The following is a 23,525-nucleotide window of genomic DNA, read 5'->3' as shown; positions in this document are numbered from 1 at the left end:
TTAGAACAGCATCATCATCCCCATCCTATGGAGGCTGGTGGATGGAAAATGGGGAGGACTGGGGATGGAACGGAATGAGGATGATGGTATTAAACATGTGTTGGATATGTTGTTTGATGCCATTCCTTATTCCGTTCCATCCATTACAATGAGAGCCCATCCTCCCCATGTTTCCATCCACAAGCCTCCCCCTCCCTCCCATCATCTTTTGAATGAAAACACATCCTGTAGTAGCACCAGTGGTCAGTGGTGGGAGGGCATGTTGCAACTGAAAGCAGACTCCCGGGAGACATCTGCTATATCATCTCCACATATTTCTTTTTTTAAAGTAATTTTTAAATTCCCACTCATATTTTTCACAGATACAGTAGAGATTTAGACAGGAAGGATGGGTGAGAGAGAGAGAGGAGGGATGACATGCAGGATATGTCCGCGGCCGGAATCGAACCGGGAACCCTGCGGTTACATGGTCAACGCTTAGTCCGCTACACCACCTAAGCGCCCCGATCTCAACATATTTCTGAAGGGGAGAAGACATGAGGAGGAAGCCTCTTCAGCCTAAATGCATCCATAGTCATCTACGGTAATCAATGGACATATCTGCAAAGTCTTTCCTTAGTTCCTTATGTCCTCTATCCTCGCAGATAAGAGGAGAAGGTTCCTGAGGTTCCTCCCCTCTGACCTTCTCCTCCAATGAGGTTTGAGAAGGAGGCGAGACGGCACAAGGAATCAAGGAAAGGACTTTTGAGATTCAACCAATGCCTCTGCTGCTTAGCAGTATAACCCCCATCTCAAGTGATGTCATCAACATGGGACGATGTAGCGGCGGGCATGCCTTGATTCAATTGCAACACCTGAGACCTCATCCTTTCATGATAGTAGATCGGAAAGAACTGGATGGGTGAAAGCACTGTAGTAGAGTGGAGGCTGCCTTAGCTCTATCAGAAGGCAGGGTATAGATGAAGCCATCATTACACACAGACACACAGACACACAGACAGACAGACAGAGACAGAGAGACAGACAGACAAACAGACACACACAGACAGAAACACACACACACACACACACACACACACACACACACACAGATTGAGACAGATAGACAGACAGACAGACAGACAGACTGACAGACTGAAACACACACACACACACACACACACAGATTGAGACAGATAGACAGACAGACAGACTGACAGAAACACACACACACACACACACACACACACAGATTGAGACAGACAGACAAACAGACACAGACAGACAGAATCACACACACACACACACACACACACACACACGCACATACACACACACACACACACACACACACACACACACACACAGATTGAGACAGATAGACAGACAGACAGACAGACAGACAGAAACACACACACACACACACACACACACAAAAACACAGACACGTAGATCCATCCCTCACCTCCGGGTAGTTCCGCAGGGCCGCAGCTCTCCCTGTCAGGGTCTACGTCAGCCACCCACAGGGTGCGCGTGCAGCCCTTCCACAGGCCGTAGTGGGCCGCCTGACACGTCAGGTTGCTGCTGAAGTTCTTGGGCTGGGCCAGTTCCACCCAGAACTCCGTCCCCACCCCCAGAACCGTCAAGGTCACGCCCACGATGGCCACGAAGAACGCCAGCTTGATCTTCCCTTCCTGGCTGTCACTCATCATCGTGGACCTCCTTCGGCCTCTTGCACCCTTCGCTCCCGACGCCCCTCCCCCAGGGCCGGCCCCTCCTACCCCGACACCACGCCCGTCCTCATCTTGCTGTATGAAGAAGTTGGACCACATGGTGACCCCAAGGAGACTGGCCAGTCAAGACCAGGGCCAGGTGGAGAGAGGGAGAGGGGGGAAGAGAGAAAGAGAAGAATTGAAGGAGACAGCCAAGAGAGGCCCAAACAGAGAGGTTGTGAGGGAGGGAGGGAGGGGGGGAAATAGGGTAAGACAAAGAATTTGGAAGAAGAGGGTGGGGAGGAGAACCAGGAGAAAGAAGATGAGGAGAGATTTAGGGAGGTTTGAGATGTAGAGACGGGAGGAGGAGAGGGATGGAGAGATGGATAAGAAAGAATCAGGGAGGGATGGTGAAAATGTGAAGGGAGAGGAAAAAGGGGGAGGGAGGCGAGCGAAAAGAGAGATGTGGGATTAAAAAGGGGGGACAGGAGAACCAGAAAGAAGAAAAGTGATGGAAAAAGAAAATGGAGGTGAGAGGCCTGGATGACCAGGAATGGCAGTGTAGTTTAGTTTTTCCAAAACACCCTCCCTGAAAAAGAAGAAGAGATCAAATAAACAGAAATGTACATTAGTTAACAATACCACACTAATTTAATCTCCATCTAATAATAATAATAATAATACATTTATTTTATAAGGCGCCTTTCAAGGCACTCAAGGTCGCCGTACAACAAATAGAAAAAAGAAAAAAAAACAGTTACAAAATTCAAATACAATTAAAAATCAGAGGAGAAATATACAGTATATACATAGCTAGCAGCAGAGCAACACGGGAACAGTAAGTCAACGGACATACGCCTGCGTAAACAAGTGAGTTTTGAGGTGAGTTTTGAATGTGGAGATTGAATCAATGTTCCTGATGTCGGGGGGGAGGGAGATGATCTATGACTTCATTTCATCTCTATCCAAGGGCCTCTTTCTTTGTGATAATATCTTAAAGGTCAGACGCAACAGTCCCTCTCTTCATCGTCTAACAACAACAATAGATATGATGTTCCCCTGGCCTGAAAAGTGGATTAGAGTTTCAGTTGAAAAAACACACTGTACAATTCCACAAGGGTATTAGCCAACTGGACTTAGAGTGTCAAGGTGAGTGGCGAGCCCTCTAGAACACTGGTCTGGACCAGCCATTGTGGAAAGGGTATTGTTATCCAAGCCCTGCAGCCAACAGCGCTCCTCCCAGTGCAGGTATTCCTGGGCCATGCCATACAGGCCACATTTGATCTGGAGGGATAATGGTGTTGCCACAAATACCACCATTACACGTACCGACAGATACCATGAATCTTTTTCTGGTGTGAGAGAGTGTGTGTGTGTGTGTGTGTGTGTGTGTGTGTGTAGGTGTATGTGTGTGTACATGCATGCGTGCATGTGTGTGAGCGTGCGTGCGAGCGTGCATGCGTGCGTGTGTGCATGCGTGCATGTGTGTGAGCGTGCGTGCGAGCGTGCATACGTGTGTGTGTGTGTGTGTGTGTGTGTGTGCATCTCAGGTGTGTCCTGTGTTCTCTCAGAGTGGTTTCTGTTATTCCAAACAGAGCTGGGGGGGGCAGATGAGAGAAAGGGGGGGGGGGCTCTGGAGAAGCTTAAACAGACTGAGTGACGGGAGACAACAGTGTCAGCGCCCTGCGCCGTGTGTGTGTGAGGTGATAACTCTACCCTGGACCGACCGGGCAATGGAGCAAATTAACGCCACACACACTCATTTGGACAGGTCCAGTAATGGAGGCCAGGGAGAGGCCAGCAGTTCAACTACAATGGTTAGGTTAAAGGTTAGAATGGTTAAAGGTTCGAATGGGTGCAAGTAACATGTAGGTATATGCTCAGAGTGTCTAAATCTACAATCCAAGATGAAATCAGAAAGCCAACTACTCTTGGACCATTCCAAAATGGTGCACCTGGAAGTGCACTCTATTTTATTTTATTTTTATTTTTTTTCTGAGTGGGGCAGTCCCACTCATATTTTTCTATTTTTATTGACAGATACCGTAGAGATTTAGACAGAAAGGATGGGTGAGAGAGAGAGGAGGGATGACATGCAGGATATGTCCCCAGACAGAATCGAACCAGGGACCCTGCGGTTACATGGTCAACGCTTAACCCGTTACGCCACCTAAGCGCCCCACCTGGAAGACGTTCTTGACAGAACTGGCAACCATGCAGGAGGGGATCAATTACTGTATTCCTCCCTCTAAGTGAAACATCATCATGCAGTGCTCCCCGTTAAATGTAAAACTCTGTGTGCTTGGAATATATCCGGAGGACTTTATACAGACATCAAAACAGACCAAACTTCTGGACTTTGGACTCCTTCAAGCCAGGAGAGCCACAGCACTATGCTGGAAGAGTATGGACGCTCCATCATTGAGAATGTGGAAGAGGGGGCTCTTGGAATGTATTGGTCTGGAAAGATTAACCTACATTATTAAAGGCAAGCGGAAAGACTTTGACAAGCTGTGGGAACCATACATGAAGAACATGTAGGATAGAATACTTTATACAAAGTGGAGGAAAGTTTTGTTTTTGTTTAGTTTTTTATTCAATCCAAAATGTATGCAGGTTGTGTGTGTGTCTATGTTTGTGATCTTTGTTATTGTATGTTTCTCTTTCTTTGTCTTTTGTTGTTTTTTCTTTGATGTTGGCATATAAAAATTATAATAAAAATATTGTGAAAAAATAAATCATGCAGTGCTCCAACTCAGACAAATTAACAGAAAACAAGTGTTACTATCATCGATCACTAGATATTTCTATTTTGCCATGTCATTTTGAATGGCCCAAGCCACCTTGCTGGTGCATACATACATCTACAGCCTCCATACAGCCTCCATCTAATAGCATAGGCATACTGTCCACCACAGCACACGATCTTAATGGAGAATAGAGCAAGAGCAGCTGACAGCAGACAGTCAAATTCATCGCTATAGAATTACCCACCTCTTCGATACATATCACATTACATCCATTTCACCAACTTTATGATGATCAAAAATACAGAACAACATGGCAAAGCTGGCTTGCATAACAGATGCAAATGCTATGCTTTATAATCCACACGTATGTAGAAAAACATATGATTCCAAAATAGGATTAGTCTGTACACATTTATCCATCCCTCCACCCGCCGAAAAAAGAGATGCTTCTCAACAGTTTGACAGAGACATTTAACTTTCACTGTCAGTCCGTTGGTCCGCTGAGCAGGGGGAACTTAAAGGCTGCTGGTGAGTTTTAACTGCTCACACATGGTATGAGAAAAACATCTGTAGTAGTGAAAATCTGGAATTTTCTCTCCCTCTTCCCCAACAACAACAACAGCCACGTATAACATGTAACTGTAGCTAGACCCAACAGCTAATGAATGCACTCTAGCAATAACAACAATGAGAAGAAGAAGAAGTCCTGACCTGTTTGGTTGTATGTTGTTCAGTTCAGAGGGAGAGAGACGCTTGAAACTTAATAGAGGGGGAGAGAGAGGGGTGGGAGAGAGTTATCCAAGGAGAGGGAGAGAGGAGATAGAGGTGGGAGGAGGGAGGGAAAAGAAGGAGAGAGAGAAAGAAAGAAAGAGAGAGGGAAAGAGAGAGTTTGGGGGCGGGCGGGGAGGCAGGCGTGGGTTATGGAAAGAGAGTGTAAGAGGAGAAGGGGGGTGCTAGGCAGGTTGGTACAGTAGATGATTTAAGTGTGTGTGTCCTGGCGGCTGCCCTTCAGAATGTGTATGTTTGTGTGGTTTGTGCGCATGTTCACACTCAACACTATGTTGTTTGAAATCTTTATGGTTTTGTAATAAATACATGACCGTGTTACTGTGTGTGTGGGTGTGTGTGTGTGTGTGTGTGTGTGTGTGTGTGTGTGTGTGTGTGTGTGTGTGTGTGTGGGTGTGTGTGTGTGTATGCACGTGTGTGTGTGTCTATTTTAGACAACCACCTGTTAATGACATTAAGTGAGGGCAAAGGGCACGACAGCGTTTTACACCAACTCATAACACACTGTTAATCAGAGAGAGAGAGGGGGGGGGCGACAGCAAGAGAGACAGAGGGAGAGAGACGGGGGGAGAGGAAGAGAGAGGGAGAAAGAGAGAAAGAGAGAGAGAGAGAGAGAGAGAGAGAGAGAGTGACAGAGGAGGGATGGTAGAGGGACTGATGAACAGAGAGAGTGGGGTGGGAGAGTGGTTTACAAACTGATCTCCAGAGACAGACATACACAGGGGAAAAAGGGAGTGTGACAGGAAAAAAAGAAGAAGAAAGGAGGCGTTGAGATGGGGGGGGGTCTTGATTAGGGATGTCTTGTCGGTAGAAACGGTAGTTGGTTGTTGCAGCAGAAAGCAAGGAGAAAAAGAGAGGAGAAAAGAGAGAGAGAGTGGATGTCCTGTAGGAAGAGTGCAGAATGGAACCCCAGTCAATGTTCTATACTGCCCGTGTTGAGAGAGCTCTGCTGTAAAGCCCAGTTTAGGTTACACACGTGGCACACACACAGGGAGAGAGAGAGAGAGAGAGAGAGAGAGAGAGAGAGAGAGACATTAGCCATGCTGAGTGGTAGAGGGGTGCAGGATGGGGGGACAGAGAATTAGAGAGAGGGAGAGAGAGAGTAGGGGAAAAGCATGAGGGAAGGAGCGGTGACAGGGGATAGCTGAGAGCGGGAGAGGGAGTGAGAGAAAGGGGAAGAGAGGGAGGGAGAGATAAAGAGATCGAGTGGCATCGAGGGAGAGACAATCACAAAAACATCCTTCCCCACCACCAGTCCCACCAAACCAGTCTCCCCCTTTTTTCGTGGGATTGCAGCATAATCACTCTAGTCCTACCTGTTCTTTTTCTCAGAAAAGAGGGCAATATGGTGGTCACATGGGCTTGATGGATTACTAGGGATCCATTCAACTCATTCATTTGTATTCATGTATTCAGTTGGGGGAGAGAGAGAGAGGGGGAAAATCACATCAACTCATAAGTGTATCATACATACTATACTGTATGTATGTCCAATGTCCTTCCCCCCCCTTTCTATGTTTGCCTACAGTCCCTTTCCACACCACCATCATTTAGCTTTCCTGTCAAAACATTACTTTAGCGCTTTATGTCATTACCTTTTTCTGCTCCATCTATAGCACAGTACCTCACTGTACGACTGCACCTCTAACTGGCTCGTATGAGTTGGAACAGGAGAGAGTGTGTGTCTCCACTGATCATCTCAGGTCATCAATAATACACAGTATGCTGATGTGAACAATCTCAAGTTGCCATATTCATCATCATTCAAGGTCCCACTGTCAGCACCGGAGTGATATATATATACTCACTGTCACACACACACACACACACACGTGTATTCCCCACCCATGCACACACACACACACACACACACACATGTGTATGCATGCACACATGCACGCATGCATGCAATTGTGCACACTTTCTGGAGGGACAATGTTATGCAGAAGAGAGGGAGAACAGAATGTACAGTCACAAAAAAAAAAAAAATCTTCGATTTACTGTTCTCTGATACTATGAGACTGAACTCTGATTCATAAACGAATGCCTTCAGACTACACACACACACACACACACACACACGCACACACACACACGCACACACACACACAGCATCCCACATCTTTTTCCCTTTGGTCTAGTGTTCCTCTCTCTGTGTGCTGCAGTGTTCCATCTCTCTGAATGAAGATCAATGGGGAGGCGTTGTTCAGAATGACAATGACCTGCGCCAGTATTCCACAAGCACCACCAGAGGGTAGCACTCTGCTGCAGCAGAAGGCCAGATCATACAAACTGATCCTATAGGTTTATGCTAGCTTCCCCCCTGGGGGACTGATCTAAGGTCAGTTTATGATCTGAAGGTAACATTTCCCCTTAATGGATGAGGTTAATATCGGACAGGGTAAACTGTAAACTGATCCTAGATATGTACCTACGGAGGGGCTCGTTCAGTGGGTTGCAACGTTGCAGACAGTGATGCGATGCATAGAGCTGACATGGGGCATTACTTCATGTCAGTAAACAGTATGTGCTCTAGACCGCCGTATACTTATGTCACAATTCCCTAAAGCATAAACCACAGGTGGGTTGTGGGACAACACTAAAGGCTGCTGTGTCAACCAGTTTTCCATGTCACTTAGGCAAGCCATATTGCATGACATGAAAACTGCTGATTGGATAGAAAGGCTGCAGTTCTATGTACTCCATGGCTATGAATGTGATTGAGATATAGCGCTACCTGCTGGACACTGGTGATAACTACAGCATTCCAACAATGTACATCCCACTGCACTTTCATACTTTTCCCTGTGACTTGATAACTGCGATAATGAATATTAATGCTGCCAACTGCGGTTTAATAATACATTGAGGGCATTTGGAGCTTCTTCAATCTAGCGGTCCACTGATAATTACTAACAGCATCTACAAAGGCTGTTCTGCAAGAGCATGTGAGAGGCAACATCCCCCATAGACTAACTGAAATACCACGTATCATGTAAATCCAGTTTTGAATCAACATTGAAAACAGGAAGCAGACAAATGAAAGACCCACACTTCTGTTATAAACTACATGTGGTTTAATTCCATTAATTCACTTATGAAATCACATTAAAAAAAAAGAAGAAATAAAGTAAATGACATGGTAACATTTAAAAAGCAAATGTCAGAAAAGGAGGGAGTTACAGTTTCATGGGATATTCATTGGTGAGACCCAACTCTCTTTCTCCATGTGAACAGAAGCATCAATGGGAATAATGGATGTCAATCCCATTCAGTATAAAAGATGGTCCTTGATACTGTTAGGTAATGAGGTTGAGGGAGGTGTTGTTGGGTGACGGTACTGACACGAGGGATTTTACACGTCTTGATGAGTGTTTGGTCAGACAGGAGTGTGCTGAACTCGATTAAACATTCCAATCAATTCTACTTGATGACATCAGAAGGCTGCTAGTTCCATAGAATTATGAATGAAACTCTAATTCGGACGATAGAATAATGGAATTGAACACAAAAGATTTCTCAACAGTTAAATAAGCTCCAGTTTCTCACCTCTTCTGTAAGAACAAATTAGTTTAACACTCAACGACTACATTGCTCAACCACATACACGAACACTATCTAGCCTCTAGGCTGGCCGAAATCCTCATCATTTTGGTTGCACATTCCTCGTTCCCAAAAAAAACACAGTCACAGTATATTGCAATTCTGCAATTTCAGTTGTTGTCAGCAGAACATGAGCCATTGGTATTCATCTTTATGTTTATTTGGTCTGGTGAGAAGTTGCACAAACACTACTGGGTCAAAGAGAAGATGTCAGCCTAAATATCCCACAGGTTACAAAAAGAAAGCAAAAAAAACAAACACTCATATTCCAGACAAAAGCAACGCAAATCACAATAACCTGGAAAATACTGACATGAAACAGTGACGGGTACAGTCATAGTTATTGAGAACAAAAGGGTATCCTGTTTCTCTTCTCTATCTGACAGTGACGTGAAACAAAACTCAAATTAAGGCTTTTAATCAGAATTAGAGTTACTAGTCAATACCAATCCAAGATTTACCATTTAAAATTGAGGGTGACAAACTCCCAACAGCCTTGTCTTTCTCACTACTGTTTCTGTCTTAGGTTGGGCAGGTGTTATGGCTGGTGGAATTATCTGATGAAGACGGTGCTTGTTTGAATTCACACAAGATGAAACATTCTTATCCAAAAAATTAACTCAAACTAAGAGACGCAACATGGGCGTTATTCAAAATGAGTGAATAAATACAGTGACTGAATACAAGGTTTTACAAAGAAGATCAGTGTAATTACAGGATTGGAAAACAACAACAGCTGACATTCAGAGAGTCCAATATGAAAACCAGAAGTTAGAGCTTCTCCCACGTATACCATCACTACACACAGGGAGAGGGGGGTGGGTCTACTCTGATGGAAAAAGAAATACAGAAAGTTCAGGAAATATTGTCCAAACGTGAAGTCTTAAATTCACAAAACGAGGCCATCTCTGTCAATAGCTCCCCGCCCCTCCCACACTCATACTCCACGTCTCTCTAGCCGTTGATTATCTATCTACATTAGTGGGTCAAATTAAAAAATGTCATCAACTCCCTCTCTCTCTCAGCCCATATCTGAAATGATGATCACTCCTCCCCCATCACCCATCACTTCATACAAGTTGAAAAAGTTGAGTTCCCCTCTCTTCCTCCCTCCTGTCCTCCTCTTCCTAAAGTATTTAAAACAGGCTCCATCCATTTAAATACAAACCTTCAAGTGTGGCACCCCCCCCCCAAACCAAAATGACATCCATTTCTCACAAAGTATAAAAATCACATACCCCCCTGACCTTGTTACTACACACAATTCGCAAGAAAAACCCACACAACCCCCCCACCCCCACCCTCATATGGCCCCACCCAGGCCCTCGTGGTTTACAGAATACAAACCCCTCCCTCTCCGTTTTCATTCCATATCTGGTTCAATTCCACATCCACCCAAAGCCCACTACTGCCAGGCACCATGCAGATCAGCTAGGTGGGAATTCAGACGAAAAAATGCACACGTCCGTTTGATCCTGTCAGATCTACCGATGAGCCTAACAATATGGACTTACGGTCGATGTGGAAATGAACAGACACACACACACACACCCCCCTTCCCTCCCTCTGCGTTCCCCCTCTTCTCTTCTCCTCTACCAGAAGTCTCGGCGGTGGTAGGCGTCAGGGTCGCAGTATTTGGTCACCACCACCCTATTGGCAAACTTCCTTCCTGTCAGCCCCTGCATGGCCTTCTGGGAGTCAAACAGCGACATGAACTCCACGAAGATCTAAAACATGAGACAGAGAAGGGAGGAGAAGAGATGGAGTGATGAGGCTCAATATCTTCTACAGATTACAAATTCAATGCTTGAAAACACACACACACACGAGAACACTTTACCTTGCCAGTGCCGGGGACCTCCAGGCCGTCGACGGGTCTGGGGATCTCGATGCTCTTGACCTGGCCGTACTTGCTGCACTCGTCCCTGACGTCCTCCACGATCTCCTCGTACTCCTCGTCGTCCAGCAGCTCCTCCGGGGCCACCATGTTCATCAGGCAGAGCACCTCGGTGGGCAGGCCGCCCATCCCACTCATAGAGCTGTTCATCAGCCCAGGGACCTGCAGCGTCACCGGGGTCTGGTTTATACTCGTCTGTAAAAGCAGAGACAGAGACAGAGAGAGAGAGAGAGGGGAGGATGGAGAAAGATATGGGAAGGGACAATGGGGGAGGAAGGGGGAGAGAGAGATGTGGTGGGAGGGCGGGGGAGCAGGTGTGAAAGGAGTTCTTACTGGCCTTTAGTGGCACACATGAAATTATTTCTTTGACCTCTCATCCTGTTTCTCCCATTCTTTTGTTTGTTTGTTTTTGATTTTAGTTTTGTTCTTTATTTTGTTCTGTCACTTTTTCCTTGATTTATTTTTTCATTAGCTGTTAATCAAATTCTATGATCAAGGGAGATGCTTGATAAGCCCCTCTGGGTTTCTTGTCCTCCTTGCACCTATTCTATCTAGGATGTATTACGGTTATTGTTATATTAATATATATTATTATTATTTTTACTGTGTGCTAAATATAAAAATAAATTTTAAAAAACTAATGTTTCACGTGAGTCTAAACCCAGCAGAGAGCTTAGTACTTACCTCCTATTGTCATAGGAGAGGGAATAGGGGTGGAGAGATGGACAGAGGTGGGGGTAGAGGGACAGAAGGGGAACAAAAGAGATTTGAGGTTAGACAACGTATTCCAAAGCATACACCTGCAATCAAGGCTGCACATGACGTAAAACACACACTCAAGACATTGGTAGCGTTCAATTCTGGTTCATTTTCTTTTCTTGAAGGTGTTCACTTACTAAATACAATGTGTATGTAGTACAAATTTATCCCCAGTGTCCATGTTGAAGGAACGTGGGGCCCATGAACTACAGGTTCACTGTGGCAGCCATTTTGGCCAGTGCGGTCCACAGAGGAGGAAGCACTGAATTTGACACGGCTGCATTCTGGTTCACTTTCTACAGGGTTTATAAGGAGATTTGTTGCTATGTTTACATATGACCCCACCCAGTGTCTACGTCCAGTCACTCCCTAGGCCCAGATGCTTCTCCTACATTCTTCCCCCCCCCCTCTCTATCCCTCTTTCATGTCTCTTACCAGGGTGGCGTTCTTGGACCCCACACTGGCCCTCTGCACCAGAAGCTTCTTGTCTCCCAGTTGCATGCCGTTCAGCCCGGCTATGGCCTGCAAAAATAAATGTTCAATGTGAAGTGAAACAATGATTGAAAAACAAGATTACAGAATAGAACAATGATTGAAAACAAGATTACAGAGATGGGGGGGGGGGACACGAGACAACAGGAAGGGAGGGGAGGGAGGGGTTACTGCATCAATTTAAGCAATATCACACGAGAGGGAAAACAAACATGTTGTCTAATTAACGGTCATTTAGTAGAACATCTGTGCGGTGGAGTGATACATATAGTTAAAAGTCCCAGTGCTGTTATACTGTATATCAGCACTCATGGAATGCCTCTTGTCCAATCAAATTACTTGGTCGGAACTAACTGTTGTATAAGTTTTAAATACGACTACTACTACTACTGTGTGAACCGTGGCCATGGCTTTCACTTTGGATCCACAATATGGGTAAAAAAAAAAAAAAAAAAAAAAAAAGACACATCGATACCTCAACGGTTATCAGTGAAATGGTGCAGGTGAGGGGGCGGGAGGCAGAACGGGTGCCGTTACCTGGTCGTTGAGGTTGACGTCAACGTATTCGCAGAAGGCGTATCCCTTGGAGAGGCCGGTGGCGCTGTCCTTCACCAGGTTGAAGGCCTTGAGGGGGCCAAACGACGTCAGCAGCTCCTTCACCTGGGGGGGGGGGGACACACAGGGACAGATGTCAGACCCCACAGAGACAAGGGGAGGAGAGGGACCTATGGACCTGGGTTTCCGTTAACCGGCAATTACCGGTCTTTGTCCGGTAATTTTTTTTGAAGTCTGACAAATTGAAAAGTCGTCGGACATATTGTCCGGTGAAAATAATTCCCTTTGAATACAATTCGCTAAAGTTCACATTCTGATTCCTTCTATTTTAAAAAAGACGAATATATAGGCTATGTATTTCTTTTATTATGATATGATTTGACACCGGCATGATGATGACTCCTAATGTGTAGGCCGGCCTATGCGAAACAGCGCACAGGTGCCACATGGGATTGATGCCAGATGGGATTACAGTTTAACCAGTCTATTACCGCTTAAACACAGTAGCCCATTCGGCGGTAACCCATGCCTATCTGGCAACCCTGCCAACCCGTCCACCATAGTAATACGCAAACGTTGCAGCTCAAAGTGCACCATACCGGTCATCGATGCCACAAACGTGCAACGAGATGCCATCGGTGTCATGACAGCGCTTCGTGGTTATGGGGGCTTGCGTTTCTCAACAGCCTGCGAAGTCCTCATCCAAGACTTCAGCGAAATTTACCCAGAGTGGGCCACACTGGCCAAGATAGCCTGCTTGATTCTCGTCTCCAGTGTGCCTGCAGAGAGAGGATTCTCTCTGCAGAACCGAATTAAAACTGCGGACCGAAGTCGCCTTGGGGAGGGCAAGGTCACACGGCTAATGCGCATTGCAAGTTGCGGAGAGACACTTTGCAGCTTTGATTTCAAGTCCGCAGCTGCACGCTTCAATGCTGCCAAAAAGCGACGTAGGCCTAATAAGTAGCTGAATTATATGAGCAGCCATTGTTATTTTCAGAGTTTTTACTCTAGGCTATTTTATTTAAGGCTATCCCCTATCTATCTGAGAAAAGGCATAGGCGATAGGCCTAGGCTGTAACATCGAACGGAAATTAGCCTATACATACGCATTGCAAGTTAATTTAAAGCCTATTTATTTTCAAAGAGTTTTATTCTATTTTATTTTATCTGATAAAAGGCATATGAACGGAAATTAGGCTAGCCGTGTCACGCCAGAAGCCTACATGCTTGCACTGTTACTGTTCAATAAAATGTTATACATCTAGACATTGTGGTATTTCTTTATATACGTATCCCAGACTGCCTATCAATTGTTTCTCAATAAACAGTTATGTTCTCCCCATTGTCATACTCCCGAGCTAAACGAAATGCCTTCCCAACCAGCGAGACCTGGTTATAGAAATGACGTTGTTTTATTGATTTTTAAAAAGGGTAAAACTGGAAAGAGAAAATAGAAAACTCACATTAATCCCAAACAATTTAACAAACTTCAGTTAACGTAATGTGGAGTCCGTTCATTGATCGATGCTGTCTGTTCAGTTCCCAGTGAGGCGCCCGTTCAGCGCTGGACCCGTTCAGCGCTGGATTTGACGCATGGCATAGCGCGCATGCGTCAAATCATGTTATATTATTATATAGCTCGCATCTAATCGTATCGGATGAGAAATAGACATTAAATGGCATATATAGGCCGCTACACAACAGTAATCACCGCGACAAACAGCTATATTAGATTTGGAAGAAAAAAAATATGATTTTGAAAGAAAAAAAAAAATATTCTATTTTAATATGATGACCGGAATATATCACGTTTGTCCGGTAAATCGAATTCTTCCCGGACACGATGTCCGACGGCAAATTTTTCTAACGGAAACCCTGCTATGGACCTAGGGTTCAGATCGGAGGGTTCCGCAGGGGACTAGCATAAGAAATCAGCCAGGGCATACCAATCATCAGCATTAGCAGATGTCGTTATGCCAATAATAGTATTATTAGTATAGACTTATAGACGTTAAAACACTCACTACTAACTAAAGCACTAAACACTAACTATGGAACTCATCCACCGAACGGAACTACACGGGACGTAAAACACACACTCAATAAGACATTGGTAGTGTTCAATTCTGGTTCATTTTCTTTTTTTTGAAGGTGATCACTTACTAAATACAATGTGTATGTAGTACAAATTTATCCCCAGTGTCCATGTTGAAGGAACGTGGGGCCCATGAACTACAGGTTCACTGTGGCAGCCATTTTGGCCAGTGCGGTCCACAGAGGAGGAAGCACTGAATTTGACACGGCTGCATTCTGGTTCACTTTCTACAGGGCTTATAGCATTAGCAGATGTCGTTATGCCAATAATACAAGTATAGACTTTAAAACACTCACTACTAACTAAAGCATTTAAACACTAACTATGGAATATTGATTCAGGAACAGACCCATTATACTCATCAAACCATGTGGTCTGTTGAAACCCAATACACAGCTGTATGGGTAAGAGCCTGTTCTTGAGAACCATGTGCTTGCATCAACTGGCAAAGCAAGGACTTAAGAGCTGAAGAACAAGAGTACATCGATTGTGGATGATGATGATGCAAGTTCCTCACAGTGTAGACCACTTTGACCACTTGAAGAAGGGCTAAAAATAATTGCTGTTCATTTATAGAACTTTCAAATGGGCCAGACTTGGGATAGGAACTCTTATCAGCCCAGCCTACGTGACCCAGTTGACCCGGTCAGGCCGCGGCGCTGGTTAGCACTGACCTGGTCGTCGTTCAGATAGTTGGGCAGGCCGCCGATGAAGAGCTTGTGGGCGGAGTCCGGCACCACTGTGGAAACCACACCTAGAGAGAAACACAGAGACGCAGATTGGTGAGTGACAGTCACACAGAAAGACAGACAAAGCAGCGAATAAGAAACAGACAATGGAGCCTAGGACACTGGGTCTAAAGGTCTGTAATGCATTTCCCCCACGATGGTTATGTGGAGAGTTAGATAAGAGTAGAGAGCAGATCCTGGCATCAACAACGCCAGAGCTGCAGGAGACACTAGACAGCGGTCCGTACCGGGCACGTAGACACTGGGGTTCTCGCTCATGCCAGGCAGGGGCTGGTAGTCATGGGGACGGCGTATCTTCAAACTCTGGCCTTGGAAGATTATTCCGTCAAACGCCATGGCCTGGGTCGTCTCGTCCACCGAACGGAACTACACGGGACGGAAAAACACACGCTCGATAAGACCGTGGTAGTGTTCAATTCTGGTTCATTTTCATTTTTTTGTGTGAAGGTGATCACTTACTAAATACAATGTGTATGTAGTACAAATTTATCCCCAGTGTCCATGTTGAAGGAACGTGGGGCCCATGAACTACAGGTTCACTGTGGCAGCCATTTTGGCCAGTGCGGTCCACAGAGGAGGAAGCACTGAATTTGACACGGCTGCATTCTGGTTCACTTTCTACAGGGTTTATAGGCAACTATACTGTAAACATAGGCATTTTTGCTATGTTTACAGTATAGTTGAAAGGCAGTGTTAATGGCATGATTAATCTCATCAACACTAAAAGCACGATAATGATTGGAGGTCAGGCTGACCTCAAGGAAGGCAAAGTTCTTGTCCTGGTTGATCTGCACAGCGAGGACGGGGTTCCCAGGGGCCTGGGTGAGACCGCCCAGGCGCATCTGAGCGTTGAAGAAGTCCATCATGGACTCCTGTGCAGGGGAAGAAAGAAAACAGCAGTCAATGCTCTGTTCCAGCTAAGGACAAACACATTGTAGGACATAGATCTACAATATGAAGAGATCCTTCCAGTATAATGGATTCTAAGCCTCAACCCTACTCTTGAATGCATCCCACTGTTCATTGTGTCTCTCTCTCTCTATTTAATTTTGCCATTTTAGCAGACGCTTTTAATCCAAAGCGACTTACAATTACAAATTACAGGGACATTCCCCCTGGAGTAACTGAGGGCTAAGTGCCTTACTCAAGGGCACACTAGTAGTGGTGTGGTTTCAGGCGGGATTTGAACTCACAACCTTCCGATCACAAGTCCAACTCACTATCCGACTAGACCACCACTCACCTCTGTGATGCCGAAGGGGATGTTGCCCACGTACAGCCGGCGGGCCTGGCGGGTCATCTGGCTGCCCACCACAGGCACGGGGGTGGGGGTGACAGCCAGGCCGTCTGGGGTCATGGTGGGCAGGAGGGCCGTGGCTGGGATCTGGCCCGCAGCTAGAAGAGAAGGACGGACAAGGAGTTTTAATAGTAAAATCAAACTTTTATTTATAAAATACTAGCACATTGGCTGGCTGTTTTTTTGGGGGGGTCTTCGGTTAGAGTGTCTGTGTCCATTGCCAGTACTCCTCCTGTCATCTCAACAGTAAAACAATATGTCAGACACACATGGAACCGAGTTGAAGAGAGAGCGGAGGGGCGGACAGACACTTACCCTGCATCGCTTTGTACTGCATGGGCGTGATGTGCTCAAAGCCAGGAGGAGGGACGTCCCAGTACTTCTTCACTTTGTTCTTCTTCTTCTCCCGGTGCGGGGAACGACTAAAAGGGAGGCAGCAGAGGGGAGGAGTGGGAGCGAGAGAGAGAGAGAGACACACAGACCAATGAAGAAGTGCAGAAGAAAATAGACGGAGAAGGGAGATGACAGATATGGGGTCGTCAGTACTGATTTCCAGAGACCCTTTAAAGATATGACACATAACAAAATATTATCACTTGTTGTTACTTTGCGTTAAGAACAATGAGAACCAATGTTTTACATTTTATTGCAACCATGTTTGAAGTTGACTACACATTTTCAGAGGAAGCAAGTACTCTGCTACTTCCAATACATACATTTTTTTTTTTTTAAATGACATGAAAATTGCTTTGGGACTACAGCAGAGCACAAAAATAACCTTGAATAGAGAAACCCCAAATAGGGGTCTAAACACTGATAAAGCAATTGTATCACATAGAGAATCAGGGAAAGGTGACTGGAGTGGAATTGTAAGAATGCAGAAACAGGCTCTGTGTTAGTTCGCTGTATTACCTTACAGCAATCTCTTGGGGGTGGTTGTTTGCTGGTGAGCTGAAATGACATTGGAAGGTTTTCACATTTCACTCACTCGACCAAACATGGTGGTCACAGATAGTTCCACTATAGAATTATACTTCGATACTTCCAATTTTGTGGACCATGATTTCCATGTAGTGAAATGACAGCCCAACTCCATATCGACCCCTTACCCCCGAGCACACTGTAAAGCTCTAAAAGTTCAGGATAGATATTTGATATTTGCTGGAATATTTGCTGGAATAGGTTATCAATAGGCATATTGCCAGCACCTCTCCAACCAATCCCATTAGACACCTGTATGTATACAAAACATTGGGGTCCATTAAGTCTGGGTCACTGAAACTCAAAACAAACCATCAAAACTATGTTCAGTTAAGGCTTCAGAAGAGTTGGGGGGAAAACGATGGGAAATATGGTGCGATTATTTAGCCAATGAAGATGGTGATTCTTTGTACTGATTGTATGTTTATATGCTGTATTTGCTGATCCCATGACCTTGTGTATGTATCAGTGTTTCCCCTAGGTTTGCTGCCTTGGGGGGGTGGCATGGACCCCCCCCAGGGGGTAAGACCCTGCGCTACGGAAACAGGAGAGGCTCCAGCCCTATGGGCCATTAGGCTCGAGAACCATCGGTTCTCAAGGCTACTTACTTATGTGGTCTTGACTACCTGTCCACTTTCTCACCTGTTTCTTGCGCTCTCTCTCTCTGGTGCACCATCCTGCTCTCCTATTTTGCTGTCAACCAAAAGGCAAACATAACAACCAGAGTATTTATAAGAGGTATAAATTGATCCATATCAATGTATAACATAATTATAATTGAATATTGGATTGCTGTGGGCAATGCAGTCAGATAATGTCATTTTGTCTTCACTCTCTCACATGAAAAAAAAATCGTATATATAAAAAACAGACATTTCCAATGCTTCAATCCACTGTACTTGTACTGCAAATATGCCATTATGGTATTACCATAAAGCCCAATTCTAGCAGAATAAGAAAGATAGTATATCTACTTTAAGTAAATTAATAAAGTGCATCCAGTTAGCTCTTTAGCTGGCATGTGTGGAAAAGACTAGCTCATCTAATCACCTCTGAGCTAGCTAGTTATCTTGATAGTTCTTTGACACTATTTTACATACCATGGAACTATAATCAGACACTTTCTAGTCACAATAATAACGACCAATTTGAACCAACTTGCTCTGTTAGAACACTCAGCAATTATAGTTGCTAACGTTTCAACTTGCTTACTTTCCATCTGTAGACATCTCACCCTGCAAAAACTCTCTCGCGTCGCGCGCGCAGCCGCGCACACAATCTTGCCGCCACATACGCGAGTGTGCGAATGTGTCCAGCGCGAAGCGAAGTGTGGAGATAGGTTTGGCTATGCGAGACTACTGGCGGACTAACGTTACCAACGAGCCCATGGGCTTGCCACTCGCCAGATTCGGGTTGGGTTTTAAAAAATGCTGATATTTTAGCCTACTTGTCAGATGTTTGGTGTCTACGTCCGTAATAATTCCTCTTTCTTGGGTGGGGCAGGGGGTTCCGTTGGGGGGGCGGCCCGCAATGGTAGGGGAAACACTGTGTATGTATGTTTTTTTCTTTTTGTTGTTGATGTTTGTTGTTCATAAAATGTGAAAAAAAAACGTCTCTAAATAAAAAGTATTAAAAATATGTTCAGGTTCCTGCTGTCACATCAAAAGTACCTAAGAGGAACAGCCAGAACCTGAGTGGGAGGAACACCTCTGCATCAAAAAGCCAGTCTGTCAGACCTAACCCTGTGTCTAATTGTGTTTATGTGCAGCGAATATTAAGAGTGTTCCAGTGTCAATCGGATATATCAAAGCTGGGTTGGAACAAAATCCTGCAGGCACTGTGGCCCACCAGAGCCAGAGTTGCAGGGCCCTGTATGTGTACTATGTAGTGGTGGCAGTAGGTAAGTCTTAAGCCCAATGCACACGGCGTGCGATTTTGTCGCACCGCCGAATTCGATTCCATTGTTTTGAATGCATCTCAATGAGACAATGCACACGGCGTGCGATGCGATATTGTCGCACGACAACATTCGATTCTCCATTCACCTTCATTTGTGTGAATTGAGAATGGAATGTTGTCGTGCGACGTGTGCATTGGGCTTTACACATACCTGCGTCTCGGTCTCCGCGGCTCCTTGCTGTCCGCACGGCGATCCCTGCTACGTCTGTCCCTGTCTCTGCTCCTCCTCTTCCTCTCTCGACTGCGGCTGCGGGATGGAGAGCGCTGGCGGTGATGGCGGTTCTCCTTGTCCCTCTCCGCTGAAAGGGGAGAAAGAGTAGAGGGGATGGAAGGAGAGAAAGAGTAGAGGGCATGGAAGGAGAGAAAGAGTAGAGGGGATGAAAGAGTAGAGGGGATGGATGGAAGAGGGAGAAAGAGTGAGGTGTGGGGGAATAGATGGGACAGGACATGATGAGAGATGACGAAAGTGAGTATTTCTAGTGATAGTCTGTCAGAATAACAAATTATATTACAATAACCACTTTCAAATAATATTTTAGTTTCCACATACAGTCCAAGAGCTAACTGACGTTTCATCATTAAACTTAGTAAGATAGAAGACACAAAATGTATACAATTCGATGTGCATGTGACGGTTCTATTATTTCAATGGCAAAAAAACGTCACAAGGCACTCTATAAGAACCTTAAGGGTTTAACATGACATAAAACAATGGCTGGGACAGTCGCAGCCACGTTTAACATGAAGGTGCACACTTAGAAAGCGGATAGCTGGCCCTCTGTGGCTCAGTTGGTAGAGCATGGCGCTAACAACGCTTAGGTTGTGGGTTCGATTCCCGCTGGGACCGTGTATACTGAAATGTATGCAGTCACTGCAATGTAAGTCGCTTTGGATAAAAGGGTCAGCTAAATGGCATATATTTATATTTATAGCTAGCTGCGACAGACAGACTGGTTCTAGCGGGTAACTAACAGCGCTGTAGCCAGGCTAGCGGTGACATAACAGAGGCAGCCAGGCCAGGTGAGCAAAGCTTTTAGCTAAGTTAGTAGTAAACATATCATAAATCATACCTTGTTTGTTTTCGGACAGCTGTCGCTCAAATTCGTCGAAATCCGACATCGCCGTGGTTAGATTTGTTTAGTAAACTAACGAACTAACGTTAGTTAACGTTAGAGGAAAGTGGCACAGTGGCTAGCTATGCAAGCTAGCAACAAAGTGAGCAACACTCAACACAATAAGCGATGTAGCTGAGTTGAACACACCACTAACGCAACTTCTTCTAAATGTAAGGTTAACAAACTACGGGTTAACAAACAGTAGAAGTTAAACGGTATGGTTCTAGTTTAGCACTGAGAACAAGACCGTAACATTGAGGGGAAAAACGGTTGATCTCGTGGGCTAGCTCGGTTAACGCGACGTCCCAGGCAGGAGGATGGGCCTTCTCTCTCTTCCAGGAGAATAATGAGAACGACGTAACGTAATGACGTAACTACGTCACTACGTCAAGTAGCTAGGGGGCTAGCTCGGTTAACGCAAAGTCCCAGGCAGGAGGATGGGCCTTCTTCTCTTCCAGGAGAATAATGAGAAAGTACGTAATGACGTAACGACGTAGCTAGGCTACGGTTAAGCTAGCTATAACTCGAATGAATAAAATAAGTCACGTGATATGTTTGTAGATCAGTTTTACACGTCCCAAAGTTAAGCAGATCGTCCAGTTAGATATTTTGGGGGTATGTAAAAATCCCGACGTATGTTTTCACAAACGAAGGAAAAACACGAGGAAAAAATACGGCAAGTTCGGTATGCCCGCTTTTTGCTCTCAGTCCCAACCCAGGCACCGGAAGTTGACACCGGTGACACCGGACGTTGATACGCTGCTAACCTTTTGACTAGAGGGGATGTCCTGGGGGGCCACGGAAACGGGCTTAGTTCTCCAGCTGTTGAATGAATGAATGAATGAATGAATGAATGAATGAATGGTCTTTATTGTCATTAATACAGTACAGGTACCATACAACAAAATTTAGGAGGGGGGGCTCCCCTGGTGCTAGGAAAAAAGACTAAAAACAAGAGGGCCAAGGGTCAAATAAAAGAGGGAAAAGAGCTGGTTTACATAAATAAAGGCTATATACACTATCTACTATACTATACAATAAAACACTGTGCTGTACTCTATGCTATGCTATAAATATCCTAACTTTTCCTATCTCTGAACCTTATGTACACAATCCTTTTAGATCATCATATTATATTGCTTGTTGTACTAACTATATTCAAATAATAAGAGAATCGTTTTGATAGTAATGCCAATGGAACGGGGCTATGGTAATTGAGTGCATTGGCGTATAGCAGTTTTTTTGTTACTGATTATAGTTCTACATGGACAAGTCAATAGTGAACAAGCATGATAAAGTCTACATGAGACACTGTTGAGTTGATCAGGCGCCGTGCATCAGGCTCAGAAATCTCCTTGGTGACAACCAAACACAATTACAGCCGGCTAGACCACTTTCTCTGCTGCCATTGGCAACAAGGCTATTGGTTCTTACTTTCTAAACACTGAAAAGTATTATCTACATTTACATTTTCGGCATTTAGCAGACGCCTTATTCCAAAGCGACTTACAATCAATACATTTGAATACTAAGCATGTGAATCATCAGTCCACCAGTCGTAGCAGGAAGAGTAATCCAGCTCAGGCCCGGGGCCATTGGTAGAAGGAAAAACCTTCTCCTATCACCTTCTTCTAAACCTATTTTTTTATTTTTTTATTTTACACTGGAGAAACAGAGAAATAGTACAAGGGGGGCACTAGAAGTTTTTAGGGACACAGTAGAGGGGAAAGCGGGTGTCTTTAGGAGACGCAGTGCTGAGTGGCAGAAGATGTCTCAGGAGGAGCAGTTAAGGTGTCTAGTATGATAAATAGAGAGGTTGCACAGAGTAAAAAAGCACGTCATGGTTTTGTATGAAATCAATGCTTTAATGGCATTTCTATCTTTACAGTCCATACGATTGGTATAATCAACATAAACATTGTCAGTGAGACACAGCTTACTCACACAAATATTGGCTACAACTCGTGATTCTTAAGAGAAATAAAAACATCACACTTTTTTTTTTTTAAACACTGCACACAGGCCTGAATCTACAACTTGCTCCATCAGTATTATAAGAGGAAAGTTGTACTGCAACCTTTCACTAAACGATTGTTTCCTTAATAGGCAAAAAAGAAAATGACATCTCTGACCCGTATCATATGTGTTGAACATAACATGAGTTCAGCAGTTCTGTGTATAGACACCTTTCCCTGTGTGTTTTTTTGAAGTGGACATGAAAAGTGAGAGGTAACGTTTCACGCAATCAGACCCTAACTTGTCTGTTTAAATACATGGGGGTCTCGCTATTTTCCTGTACCAGTACACTTATATACAGCTTTTATACATAATCGTATATCAACGCTATTGCTGTTTCTCAAATCATGATGCAATATCAAAAGCAGCTCTGTCAAAACTGATGGACATCATGAGTTCACCTCACATGCATTTGTAAAGGGGCATTGATGAGATTGAATAATAGGTTAGGTATTCATATACCTACAACCATCTATATAAAACTCAACATTTTTGCAATTTGTCCCTTTTAATGGAAATTGCTGAGGTCCTTGGAAAATAAAAAAGAAGAAACCAAAACATTACCAATTTAGTTGTAATCAATGCCCATTCGTTAACAGACGCTTTGTGTTAAGAGGATTGACATACAAAAGCACAATTCGGAACTGATAGTGTAATGATACAAAAAACATCTCCTACAACAGTATAGTAAAAAAAAAAAAAAACGATACTGTTATTTAGTAGCACAGTACAAAGGGTAAATCATTTGACACTTATGTCAAAGTAAGTGTCTCACAGCTG

At 44.5% G+C, this 23,525-nt stretch overlaps 2 protein-coding genes across 3 annotated transcripts in view; both read right to left on the bottom strand.

Moving 5' to 3' along the window:
* The window catches only part of cacng6b (calcium channel, voltage-dependent, gamma subunit 6b), a gene marked incomplete at both ends in the record, with an annotated part of 5,958 nt that extends 4,147 nt beyond the window's left edge, over positions 1–1,811 (bottom strand). The window contains one exon of the mRNA XM_080540231.1: positions 1,445–1,811. Coding sequence (XP_080396357.1) covers positions 1,445–1,811 — 367 coding nt within the window. The remainder of the gene's footprint in view (positions 1–1,444) is intronic.
* An 8,348-nt stretch (positions 1,812–10,159) lies between these two features.
* u2af2a (U2 small nuclear RNA auxiliary factor 2a) lies at positions 10,160–21,431 on the bottom strand. Of its 2 annotated transcripts, XM_080540216.1 has the most exons (13): positions 20,685–21,431; positions 19,766–19,913; positions 18,298–18,348; positions 17,587–17,625; positions 16,990–17,096; positions 16,621–16,772; positions 16,133–16,249; positions 15,605–15,743; positions 15,303–15,382; positions 12,516–12,638; positions 11,921–12,008; positions 10,671–10,924; positions 10,160–10,557 (listed from the first exon to the last, which is right to left on the bottom strand). In XM_080540216.1, the coding sequence occupies exons 1-13, from the start codon at positions 20,731–20,733 to the stop codon at positions 10,423–10,425; spliced, it is 1,482 nt and encodes a 493-aa protein (XP_080396342.1). In that variant the 5' UTR covers positions 20,734–21,431; the 3' UTR covers positions 10,160–10,422. The 2 variants fall into 2 exon arrangements, with proteins under 2 accessions (XP_080396342.1, XP_080396343.1); XM_080540217.1 differs by lacking the exon at positions 18,298–18,348.
* Positions 21,432–23,525: the final 2,094 nt, after the last annotated feature.

This window comes from Nansenia antarctica, assembly GCF_963989245.1.
Source record: "Nansenia antarctica genome assembly, chromosome: 10".
Classification (NCBI taxonomy): domain Eukaryota; kingdom Metazoa; phylum Chordata; class Actinopteri; order Argentiniformes; family Microstomatidae; genus Nansenia; species Nansenia antarctica.
This window is presented reverse-complemented; position numbering and strand designations above follow the sequence as displayed.